A 13,721-nucleotide genomic window follows, 5' to 3' on the forward strand; every position below is an offset into this window, starting at 1 on the left:
AACTGTCGCCAATGGGAATCTTAACAAAATCATATCAAAACCATTATTCGACATGATGTTTGTATTGACAGCTATGTGGCTGTAATTATGATACCAATCGTTACGAAAGCGTTACACCAGTTTTTCCAACCCCGGCCCTCAAGTACCCCTAACAGTACACAGTTACGTGGTAGCCATTCAACTCATTGAGGGCTTGATGATTAGTTGACAAGTTGAACCAGTTGTGCTTGTCCAGGGTTACAATACAAAAGTATACTGCTGGGTGTATTTGAGTACCAAGAAACACTGTATTGCGCAATGCTCTTGGGTAATTCCCAAATACCGGCCATTGCAAGGTGTTCCCATGTTTTTTTAAAGTTTTTTTTTTTGACATGTGTTCAAATTTTGCACAATAGGTTATGGCGATAGAGTCAGAGTCGTCACATGAATGTCAGTATAAACACGTCATAGGCGTGGGGCCCGAGTTGATGTCATTCTTAAACTCTAATTCTGCTCTCTCACATCGATAACTCGCTCATTATGCAGTTCCTCTAAACACATGCTGTGCTGTTGGACTCAAACAAGCTGCATTTCAACAGGCGTTTAAAAAACCCACTTGAACCAGGTCAGTAATTTGTATATCTGTCAGAGCTGTATTAGCCCTGGTGTGACCAGAGAGTGAGTGAGTTGGAAACACTTTTTTTTCTTAAAATCGTTTTTGACAGGTTTGATATGGAGCACAATACCACTGAGGAGTTTACAACGTTTACATTTTAGTCATTTAGCAGACGAGAGCGACTTACACTTAGCGTAATATGTTACACATTGGAAAGTCTCACCCTATCACACAATGTTGTGCAACTTAGTTGCTGTATGTGCGGATGCTGGGGCATGCCGAGGGAGAGTTTTTGGGAAGGTGTTTTGTGCGGCGGGTCACTCCTGGAGTGCGTTGTGTGTGTTCATCCAAACAATACAACTTGATTATTTCATGGGAAATCAGTGTCCTAGACTGTTTACGCTAGTCAACTACGTGCGAGTTTCGGTGGCCTTACAGGTTCATTACAATAGCTAGGTTACTAGCACTTATCTCAGTCATAATATATATATGTATCGTATGTCAGAGCTTGGGGGGTAAAAAGTCAAGCGCAGTAAACAAAATTTACGAAAGCAGCGCTCTCATGTGGCACATGGTTGTTTTACCTTCCACCAGCCAAGTTCTGCCAACACCGAGCATACTCCCCCTTTCTGGGCAAAAACCTCATGACACGTCAAATGAACGTCTAATTTTGAGTTGCGAACAAATGTAAATTCAACATGAATTGCACTAACCCGTGACATTATGTTGACCTGTGGTTTAATTCTGGTTAAAGTGAAAAATAAACGGTGTACATTGACGGTTAACGCCAGTCTGATGAAAATGACGTATATTTTTAAGCAGTGGGAGAACTGTAGACTACCGCTCTCTAAAATGAGAAGTGTTCTCTAGTCCGCTCCCAAAAAGAAATCGGAAACATCCATGTTATCCTGTGTCCAAAGCTGAGTGCGTCTCCATTATAGTCCACTACTTAAGTAGTTTTTTTGGATATCTGTACTTTACTATTTATATTTTTACAACTTTTACTTCACTACATTCCTGAAGAAAATAATGTACTTTTTATTCCATACATGTTCCCTGACAACCAAAAGTACTCCTTACATTTTGAATGGTTTGCAGGACAGGAAAATTGTCAAATTCTCACATCCCTGGTCTTCCCTACTGCCTCTGATCTGGCGGACTCACTAAACACACGTGCTTAATTTGTAAATTATGTTGGAGTGTGCCCCTGGCTGAAAAACAACAAAATGGTGAAGTCTGGTTTGCATAATATAAGGAATTTAAACTTTTGTATTTATACTTTTGATACTTAGGTATATTTTTACATTTACTTTTGATACTTAAGTAAATGTAAAACCAAATACTTTAACTCAAGTAGTATTTTACTGGGGGATTTTCACTTTTACTTGAGTCATTTTCTATTAAGGTATCTTTACTCAAGTATGACCTTTCGGTACTTTTTCCACCACTGGGGAAAAATGCCTAGATAGCTTGTTGGAAGTCTGCCATATTTTTAGGTCTAAAAGCTTTAACTTTGGGAAATGCTTACTATTCCTCAAACTGACAGAAGCAGAAAGCACTGGAATTTTGACTCAATGTAAAAATGACCTGATCAGTCTTGTAAATGACTGTAATATAATCTCATAAATCTGATTGTAATTTCCTTGAGGTGAGGAAACTCACTACATAGTGTGTAATAGCTTTATATTTTGATGGGGTTATTTTTTCTAGCTAGAATGTCCTGTACAGTACAGATGTGCTGTCAAACAAGTATTAAAAAAAAGGGATTCAAGAACTCATCTCTCGGAACACAACTCAGAGCACTTATCTGTTGCGCCATCCTGTAAAGTTGATGACTTGTATTAACCTAAGATTAGAAAAGAACCTATAACTCCTCAGCCTTCACACTTTTCCTCCCTCTCTCTCCTGCTCGCTGGCCCCCCTTTATTTCTTTATTTTTTTCACTTTCTTTTCCCTTCCCCTGTTGTACCATACAGCCTGTTCGGTCTGTCATCTACAGTACTTGGCCTTATGTCTCCAAGGGCTCCCTGAGTTTAATACACCACCTCTTACATTAGTGTGCATTAACCCCACCACACACACACACACACCGAACACACACTCTCACATACACACACCACACACTCTTTCTCTCTCACTCAAACACACACACACCTGTCAAATTGCCTTCCCAAAATGACAACCTACCACATGTTCCAAAAATGTGGCTATAGACTTGCCTTGGCTGAATGTGAACAATACTGTGACATGTTAACAGTAAACCCAGCCTGCTGCATAGTAGAGCTCTGTCCTTTTATGTGGAAGTAGATCCCAGGAGGTCTTCCTGCTTCTCTGTTTTTAGTATAAGTTGAAAGCTGTTGAAGGGCCTTTTCTTTGTTTTTTTGCACATATTATCGTTAATTTATCCAGCGGTGTGTATTTTGTTTTAAATGTCTTGTTTGCCTTCCAGGTGGATGATTGACTGTACAGGAAGTGAATGCTAGACGCACCAGTCACTGATCTCACACTGTCAACAGCAGAAGAGCAGATGGATGTAGTTATCTGGCCATCGTTAAGTTGACAGGACCATCCTGGATTGTGTACCACAGTGGAATTACCATACTACTGGTCAGCAGACGAGTAATGGACATGCACAAGGATTCCTCATCTATGGATTTCAACGGAGTGATTTTTGTCTGACCAAAACATTTTCTATAGAAGGCCAAGGCTTTCCCTACAAAATATAAGGAGCTAATATTCTGGTCACATTTTTACTGAGATGTTATTGTTTTCCAACGGCTTGAAGTGGAGCCTGTAATTGTGATGAAGACACACCCTGTTTCTGTTCATCAGAGGAATCCAGTGTTCATCCTGTTATAGCCAAGAAATCTCCAGAGGAGGAATTCTTCTCAGACATCCCTTGGAAATCTGAAATTTCAATAAGGGGCTTCTCTGTTTTTCGCTTCCCTGAAAATTTCATTTTTGTCTACCACTACACCATGTATCTATCGATGCAGAAGAACTTCAGGACATTTACTGTGTTAGCCTTTATTGTAACTTTCACCATGTTCCTCTTCAGTTTCACTTTGAGAGATCCCTCTCTGTACTTCTTCAAATATGCCATACGCAAGTCGGACAGCTTCTTCTCTAATGGCCAGTGTGGCTGTCGAGAGTGTATGACAGAGCTGGAGGACGACCCCTGGTTCACTGAGCGGTTCAACCTGTCAGTCCCCCCTCTGATGTCTAGGAGGAACAGCCTGCTGACTATTGACACATTCCACTGGTGGCAGGTGAGATGTTACTACTACAAGGGTTAGGATTGAGCTTGTGCTAGGGTTAGGGTTGAACTGGGATGTGGACTTGAAGCTAGGGTTAGGGTTGTACTGGGATGTGGACATGAATCAAGGGTTAGGTTTAGGGTTGAGGCAAGGGTTAGTTGAACCGGGATATGGACATAAAGCAGGGGTTAGAGTTTGGGATAGTCCACCCTCTGATGACCTGGAGGGACAGTCTGCTGACTGACATGTACAGGTGATGGCAGATGAAATGTTCTGAGACTTACAGGTGAATAATCAGAGGTGAGTTTGGTTCAGTCACATCAGGCAACCCATCCTAATGATAATCAGGACAAGGAAGAAAACAATGTGTCCATGACTACGTTATTAATGATATGTACGTACCAGCGCAATTAACTTTGTTTTCTTAACAATGCCATCTCCTAGTCAGCTATGCTTTACTATGACGTGGCTAAGATTGCACCAGAAAGAACTGAATGAATACCATTCAACACTGCTAGAAAAGTTTAGATTCAATAAACAGAGGGGAAAAAACTTCCACTCCCTGTTGCTCAGTCTTTCAGAGACATTCTATTTTTGAACCTAATCTGTCACCATATTGACAGTTATAGGTTAGTTGAAATTAATTTGCTTAGGCATTAAATATGTAAATATTTTTTTTATTGTGGCATTGCCCCAGATTCAAACCTATGATCTTCTGCTGTCTATCCATTGAATGAATCCACTGCTCCACCAAAGCTGGTCATTTTAGTCTATTCAAACAGACTCTATTTCAAAGGAAACAAGCCCACATTAAGATCCAATTAGTGGGCATGACCAACACCACTGAACATACTTTAAGGGATACCTCGGGATTTTGGCAATGAAGCCCTTTACCTACTTCCCCAGAGTCAGATGAAGCCCTTTACCTACTTCCCCAGAGTCAGATGAAGCCCTTTACCTACTTCCCCAGAGTCAGATGAAGCCCTTTACCTACTTCCCCAGAGTCAGATGAAGCCCTTTACCTACTTCCCCAGAGTCAGATGAAGCCCTTTACCTACTTCCCCAGAGTCAGATGAAGCCCTTTACCTACTTCCCCAGAGTCAGATGAAGCCCTTTACCTACTTCCCCAGAGTCAGATGAAGCAGTGGATACCGTTTGTATGTGTCTGCGTCCAGTAGGGCAACATGTAGCCAAGCGGTTAAGAGTGTTGGGCCAAATCCCAGAGCCAACTAGGTGAAAAATCTGATGTGCTATTGAGCAAGGCACTTAACCCTAATTGCTCTTGTAAGTTGCTCTGGATAAGAGCAATATATAGAGGTATAGGGCTAATATAGAGGTAGTTTTGAGAGCAAGTATTAACTAGTGTTGGCTCAATGACTGGAAGTCTATGGGTATCTGCTAGCAGATTACCAGTCATTGCGCTAACGCTAGTTAGCAATTGTGCTAGTTAGCAACTTCCTTCAAAATGCACGCAGATGTAAAAATGGTATCCATGAGTTCATCTGACTGGGCAAGTAGATACAGGGCCTCATTACCAAAATCCCAAAGTATCCATTTAATAGGATTGTTTTTTGATGCTGAGAACAGAATGTACATGTTTTTAAATAACATTCTTAGAACATTCTTTGAACTAATGTTTTGTGGTTTTTATGGAGTTTTCTTGAACATGACCTTAAATAGAATGACGAGGAAACCTGCAGAAAACATTATGCTGAAATACTGGAATTCCCACAGAAAAAGGCTGTTTCTTAACGTTTTCAGATAATTCTGAGAACATGAGTTTAAATAGAACCATGAGGAAACGTTACGGGAAGGTTGTATGCAAAATAACCATAGGACAACCATGCTCTCACCAAGCGCTAAGAAACATATGGTTCTCCGAACATTGTGGTAGCTGGGCTGTCTATGCTGTGTGTCTACCTCTTCTGGCTCTGCTCTGTCCAGAGTGGTTGAAGACACAGCTAAAGGATTGACAGTTTCCGTCTCTGTCCAGCGGTTGCAGGGACAGAAGGACCCGGCCAACTTCAGAGAGGTGGTGGAGAAGTTGTTCCAGGTCATCCCTGATGATGACGACCTCTACAAGGACGCTGGGCCTGAGCGCTGTAGGACCTGTGCTGTGGTGGGGAATTCTGGGAACCTCAAGGGCTCCCGCTACGGACCCCTCATCGACTCCAGTGATGTCATCATCAGGTGACTGAGCAAGCTTGTTTTTTGTTTGTCACACCTCAGAGTATTATATTAGGAATGGAGCTGCAAAGCCAGATAAGATTTTGTTCTGTATAGCATTCATGTCTGACCAAGATCTAGGTTTTGATGTTATTTGCAAGTGCAACCATTGTAGTCCAGTTTCTTGATTCCCACCCCCACCTTTGATAAGATTACACCTGAGCCAGTATACAAACGGTATACAAAGCGTTTTATAGACTACAATGATCATGACAATACCACATGAAAGTACAAGTTTGTTCCATTGAGGTGTTTGTATAGGCTATGAATATCATCTCCCTTGTTGAATTATATTGTGATCTGATCGTGGTATGAGGTACATGTAGGTGTCGACGCCCCATTTGGTTTGATGTCATCAATATCACCCTAGCATAGACAGTTCCTCACATCGTGTCACACCTGTCAGCTGCCCTACCTGTTGTTCCCATGTCAGTTTGACTCATAGAATTTGTTAGTCAAAGCCCAAAAGCTGTTTTAGCATGATGTGCAGCACCATTGAGGGCTTTTGCTATTTTGTAGTAGTCAACTGGGACTTGATATGGGTTGGATGGCAGAATTCCATCCAGGTCAGCAGAAGGGGTCAGCTAATGAAATGTACTCCTGAGAAAACGTTCCTTTAAAACCTTTTATTGCAGTGGGCTAAATTAGGGCCACAGTGACTTTTGGTAGTCTTAAACAAATCTATTTTTAAACAAAAGTATATACCTCACACACATCGTTATGAGCTTATAAAAGACACCTGTACCATTTCAGATATAGCTTAAATTTGAAATTGAGTTTGCATACAAATATGACACTTTATATACATCACAGAAGACTGAAATATAACAAAATAGTTTGACATAGAAACACCGGATTTTCTGAAATCTTTATTAATTAACATTCTACCCATGAGGCCAAAGAGTGCGCTTTTGGTCATTAACTACAGGAAAGGCTACCTGCAGGTGGCAGTGAATAGCCCTTGGTTTTATACGTGGTGAGACTAGACACACTCCAGCACATAGGTGGGGGTATGAACCTTTTCAGTTTATTTACCAACTTCCAACCATTCCCTCCAAGATTTCGCTGGGATTTTTTGTGATATTTGCAGGAAAAATGCTTGATTTTGCAGCGGCAATTCTGCAATTTTGCATAGCAATATGCAACGATTTTGGCAAACTTGTTGCGGAAATGCGCTGATGGTGTGGCTTGATGGAACCACATTATGTGATAAATGTGCAATGGAGGGAGGGACTGGCCAATACACTCAAATAAGATTGGGTTTGTTCGAGCAGTAAGGTTAACGAAGCCAACTGTAGACGAAAGTTGACGGGTTAAAGTCGGGGGAGGTGCATCTGCGACAGCCGAAAGTTAGACACTGGGGTGGTTAACAACAGCAAGGCTCAGTTCAACTTGGCAGTGTCAACATAGCTGCTATTGTTTATAAAAGTTGTACTTTCTAAAAGTCAAATGTTCCTATACCCCCATATCAAACACTCAAACAAAACATAACATGTATAGGCTACAATTAATTGGTCTCATCACTTTCATTTGTATCCCATGTAGCAAACTTGGTTCCTGTTTCAGTCACTTTTGGTCACATTCGTGTGGGTTAACCAAAAACACCCTAATAATTGGTTGACAAATGGTGCATCCCACAATTCAGGTAATGGCTGCATGGTGCAGTTGGTGAGAAGCGACTTGAAAGTGACTTATTTATTAACTGCATGACCTTTGATCACATGGTTTTTGTAAAGTTCATGCAGTCAACATGTAAGTCCAGCTTTAGATTTGATTTCTGCACTGTTTTTCAATGAGGAACCAGACCAACTATCAATGTGTAAATGAGGAGGAAAGTCCTTGGCTGAAATGGATTATACTGCTCATCCCACACTCACTTAACACACAAACACACAGAGAAGGAGAGATCCTCTCTGCAGAACTAACTGGATTAATTGACCAGGCAGAATCACAGCTATCCCCTCAATGCACTCACTGTTACTGGGACACATATGAACTGTATGATCATGTGGAGATGCAGGAATGCCACAGACTGCCACATGATTCATCACCATGTTCACATTCCAAATGAAATACTTTTTAATTTAGATACAAATTCAAGGTTTTTTTAACCTCCAGGCATCCCACCCTCAAAACAGCTATGTTGATTAGTATGTGGAAGTAGTATCACCTATATGTTATATTGCAGAATATACTACCTTAACCGTAACCCTGCTCCTGCAGAATGAACATGGCTCCTACCTCTGGCTTTGAGGAGGATGTTGGGAGCCGGACTACGCATCACGTCATGTACCCAGAGAGCGCCATAGATCTGGACAACACCACCAGTCTTCTGCTCATCCCCTTCAAGACTCTGGACCTGCAGTGGATCACCAGTGCCTTGACCACCGGCTCCATCAACGAGTGAGTGATCAATAACCATGCGCTACACGTTCACATAAAGTATGTAAGTGCACCTTAGCAAATCTTCAATAGAAACTGTAGTTGACGCCTGTGGAATTGTCTGCAAAGATTAAAGTATAAACAACTTTCTCATCACTGAGGTCCGGAATCATTTATCCTTCAAGCTGTGTAAACTTTCTGTTGTGACGTGACTATCATTAATCTGATGACTGTTATTTATTTTATCAACTGTTTTTAATTGTTACTCGACTAAATTAATCATGTCACAATTAACTCATTAGGAATTTGGGGCACCACACGAAAAGTTGTTTAACGAATTAAACTCTAAAGATATAGATATCTCTTACATCAATAACAGTCAATTATTAATCATTACCTAATATCAGTCTCATTCTGAACGTCACATACTCTTTGCTATCTGCAACAACCCTAACTTTATTGATGAATCAGCAATACACAAATTGGCTTAATTATTTATTTACTAACTAAATAATTAAACAGAATACATATATACATACGGTATAGATTATTGATTAGACGTAATACAATGAAAACAGGTCCCTAGTGGACGAACAAAAGCATCACTGCTTGGTTATAAAAGGGAAGGGTCAATAGAAAGAAAGGTAAAGGGAGAGACAGAGATTCAACTTATCATTGTTACGTTTGGAACCTACGCTCAAAGGAATAGTAATACTTTGCACATGAACCACCGCTCATTCGGATAGGAAATGCATTATTTACATGTATATATTTACGCATAGATGTCTTTCTCCAATCGATCCGTTTATGGGGACTGGCTCGATGTAAGGCTCTGGTTGTCCACCCGTGGTCACAAAGTCCTTAGTTGTAGAGCTGCTCTGGTAGTGAAGTCTTTGTTAGAATAGATATAGATATTTCAGATGTACCAACGGTTGTCTGAGAGGGATTCTTCCTTCCCACCTCGTGTCTTTTAGTCAACGTTCTAGGACCACTTTTGCATGCACAGCTGCAGACTGTGAATGTTCTGGTCTAGTCTTTATGATCTTCACTCTTGTTGAGGTTAAGAGCTTCAGAGTTTCTAACCATTTCAACGTGTAGACCACGGTCTCACGTCTTTTGGTTTCGTAGTGGTCTCAATGATTGAATATTCAGGGTTCAGCTCCCGTACACTACACGCCAGTAGTAACCCGACAATGTACTGGTCTCACCATTTTCAGCCGTGTAACCACCGCTCCACTCTTTCTGGTGTTGTAGTTTTAACCATTCGTGACGTCCAGCTTACACCGTCCGTCTGCTTGGTCTAATGTAAATTTCGCTACCAAGGCTTTTATGCTCGGGTAAAAAGGGGACATCGCGCCGACACAATGTCTATGCTCACTTGTGCATGGTTACTGACTGGGCACAAGTTTATATGAAAAACAATTATCTAATTTAGAAGGCTAAAATTACATTGCTATCTTCACAAAAGTTCTCATATTTAATATATTTTATACAACATTTAGATGTAAAGTTGATACATAGAATACCTACACTTTCAGAGTTAGTTACTTTGTTATAACATCCTTAATGACATCACAAAATAACAAACAATATGACATGATTATTCTTTAGATCCCCATCGACTATTCTTAGCATTTAGATGTTAGGAATAATGTTCCCCTTTTATTGATGTAAAAGTTTTGGCGGCGAAGAGACTGGAACAAAGAGGTGTGTCTTCCCATACTAGAGAACCAGACGAGCAGTTCTTGTGCTGATGTTGCTTCCAGAGGTAGTTTGGAACTCTAATGAGTGTTGCAACCGAGGACGGACGATTTTTACGCACTTCAGCACTCAGTGGCACCGTTCTGAGCTTGTGTGGCTGAACTGACTTGGTGGCATCCTATGACTGTGCCACGTTGAAAGCCACTGAGCTCTTCAATAGGGCTATTCTACTGCCGATGTTTGTGTATAGAGATTGCATGGCTGTGTTTTTAATTTTATACACCTGTCAGCAATTGGTGTGACTGAAATAGCCAAATCCACTCATTTGAAAGGGTGTCCACCTACTTTTGTATATATAGTGTATCTGTGATAATACTTTGATAGTACTTATATTATGCATTTTGCTTCCCGCAGAACATACGTTCCTGTCCGGTCCAGGATTAAGGCAAACAAGAACAGGGTGAGTGAACCTTTGGGTCTGTCTGTAATGGCACCCTATAGTGGAGCATTACTTTTGACCAAAGCCCTATGTATGGGTCAATCTGCTTTAGTTTACCTTACCTGGAGACGAAAGAATGCAGATTTTGAAGAGTGATTGGTTGGTTGAACATTCAAATGTAATGATTTCAACTTCTCACATGGTCAAAGTTTTTTTGTTTGTTTTGCAGGTGCTGATATACAGCCCAACCTTCTTTAAATATGTCTATGACACATGGCTGGAGAGTCATGGCCAGTATCCCTCCACTGGCTTCCTCAGCCTATTGTTCGCCATGCACATCTGTGATAAGGTGAGTCCACCCACCTTCACTTCCATTTGTCTGTCTGCCAAAGTTCTATACACCATGAGCGTGACTGCAAAGCATGAGCTGGGTTTGTGCTGAGATCTTAGCGTTTAAAGCCGTAAAAAGTGTCCCAAAATTATACTTTTTACTGCCGATGGAATTGAAGTCACCGCCTGCGTTGGCGAAAAGGCCATACACTGTGCAGCACTGCATTAGCTACCCACCACTTGGCTCACGCAGCAACGCTGCTCTACAAATACATTTTGTGCCGGGAAAGATGTGCAGAGCACCGAGTGTTATGCTAATTGTCTCCATCTACACGGGAGGTGTGAATTACAGGCAATTACCATGTCATTGGCAGAAGCCATTAGCCCAAACAAAGAGAAACATATTTCAAAGTTGATACATGTACCTCCAGGTATAGTTATATGTATATTTTAATGACATTAATTTCATATTATTTAATACATGATTTTCAAGAAGTGTGCTCTATTATAAATAAAAATTGAAAATATACTTACATGAAAGATTTAATTTTAAGACTTCAGGAAATAGATTAACTGCTATGTTGAGTAAAAATGCACCCATGGTTCCCTTGAATGTCAACAGCCTTTTTGCTGTTTGTCTTTTGAATGTAGAAAAACAGGAATCTATACAGTTTACCCAAGTGATGCAGAGGGAGGGGCAACTGCACCTGTCTTTGAACTAGACACACTGGAACACTGCCAATGTCCTGTAGTTGTTACACAGCGCTCGTCAGAATACCAGAATATCATATAAACACATCAATCAGTACAGCAACATTCCACCTCATCAGTTCTGTGCCACATGACATTATCTGGGTCAAAGCACATATGTATATGACTGTAAGTCACATGGTAGTCAGTGGCATCGTGCACCAAACCAGTTTGGGGGGGGGGGGGCGGCACACTGATGTCCAAATCCAGGGTGGATGAGTATCTCTGCATAATGTTGTATTGTATCATTTAGGTGAGTGTGTACGGGTTCGGAGCGGACCGGAATGGGAACTGGCACCACTACTGGCAAAATGATTACCTAGGAGGCGAATTCCGCCAAACCGGGGTGCATGATGCGGACCATGAGCACAACGTCACCATGCTTCTGGCTGACAAACACAAGATCAATATTTTCAAAGGCTTCTGATATCTGGAGATGTCATTGGCCTGAGACCATCAAGCCTCATCAGCCTAAATCCTGTCGACTCAGGGATTACCCACTGGGGATAAACTGGTTGAAATAACATTGTTTCAACGGAATTTGTCTATGTATCATGATGTGGAATGCATGTGTAAAATGTATTGGATTCGCAAAAAGTAATCAATGTAAACAATTGTTTTGAGGGTGAAATTTCAACCAGGATTATGTCATGGTAACCTATTTTTAAGACACAACTTATATAAAATGTTACATTTGTATCTTTTTGTAACAATGTCAGTGTTAGTTGTGAACTAACCCTTTTTTTACTTTTTCCCCCCTGACTAGCTCTGACTTTGCTGATAGCTACTTCTTTGTGGATAAATGTACTTACTGTGATATGTGGTTGTCCCTACTGTGATATGTGGTTGTGCCTTCTTGCTATCTTAAGATGAATGCACTAAATATCTGTGTCGCTCTGGATATGAGCGTCTGCTAAATGACTAAAATGTATAAACTAAATAGATTAACTTTCGCTATTGGAAGCCATTCCAAAGGGTAGGTTTAACAATGTAAAGGAAACGTAACCATACTTTATCAATCGGATACCATCAATGATGCTATTTAGGCCTATATAGCATTTGCAAAGTCATCAACAGCTATTGTTTCAATTCAACCCAGGGTTCAACTAAAAATAGACAATACATATCGGCAAATGGTTTGAATCTTTTGGTTAATTTAAAAGTTAATAATCTATGGGGGGGGGGGGGTTGCGCTAAGCTGACATATGGAATTGTCACAACATTTGATCATTTGATAAATGATTGATTTTGGCCTTTACTACTAAAGCACATTGGAAAATGGCAAAAAGTAACAAAATAAATCATAAGAAACAAGGTTTTGAAGTGTCTGTCATAAACCTGGGATATATAAGAATGTATATATATATTTTTTTGTGTGTATATATTTATTTGTAAAAAAGAGTGCACGTTCAAGATCGCAGGTCTGTGGACCGCTTCACAATTTCTACAATAAACAGATTTGATCACCTGCACCATGTCATTTTAATGTCATGTATTCTCAACTGCAATCTGTCATTTGGTTGTGCTATTAGATGAAGCACAGTGATAACACATTAAGTTATTTGAACTTTGTTGTGCTTTTAAATGGTCTTAACTGCGGTGATACACATGTACAGTGCCTTCAGAAACTTTTCACCCTTGACTTTTTCCACATTTTGTTGCTACAGCCTGAATTTAAAATGGATAACATTTAGATGTACCACTGATCTACACACAATGTCACATGTCAAAGTGGAATTGTTATTTAAAAAAAAAAAAAGTAATCTAATTTATAAAAATGAAAAGCTGATTAACTCCTTTATCGCATGCCTAAATAAGTTCAGGAGTAAATATGTGCTTAGCAAGTCCAGTAAGTTGCATGAACTCGCTGTGTGCAATAATGGTGTTAATCAATTTCTGAATGACTAAGTCCTCTCTGTACCCCACACATACAATTATCTGTAAGGTCCCTCAGTCAAGCAGTGAATTTCAAGCACCGATTCAACGACAAAGACCAGGGAGGTTTTCCAATGCCTTGCGAAGAAGGGGACCTATTGGTAGA

General features: G+C 40.4%; 1 protein-coding gene across 1 annotated transcript; it reads left to right on the top strand.

Moving 5' to 3' along the window:
* The first annotated feature begins 430 nt into the window (after positions 1-430).
* Positions 431-13,152, top strand: LOC139558517 (CMP-N-acetylneuraminate-beta-galactosamide-alpha-2,3-sialyltransferase 1-like). The gene is made up of 7 exons (XM_071373682.1): positions 431-604; positions 3,045-3,864; positions 5,846-6,042; positions 8,302-8,481; positions 10,576-10,621; positions 10,830-10,949; positions 11,934-13,152. Exons 2-7 carry the CDS (start codon positions 3,574-3,576, stop codon positions 12,105-12,107), a joined length of 1,008 nt encoding a protein of 335 aa, XP_071229783.1. The 5' UTR covers positions 431-604; positions 3,045-3,573; the 3' UTR covers positions 12,108-13,152.
* Positions 13,153-13,721: the final 569 nt, after the last annotated feature.

This window comes from Salvelinus alpinus, chromosome 29 (genome assembly GCF_045679555.1).
Source record: "Salvelinus alpinus chromosome 29, SLU_Salpinus.1, whole genome shotgun sequence".
Classification (NCBI taxonomy): domain Eukaryota; kingdom Metazoa; phylum Chordata; class Actinopteri; order Salmoniformes; family Salmonidae; genus Salvelinus; species Salvelinus alpinus.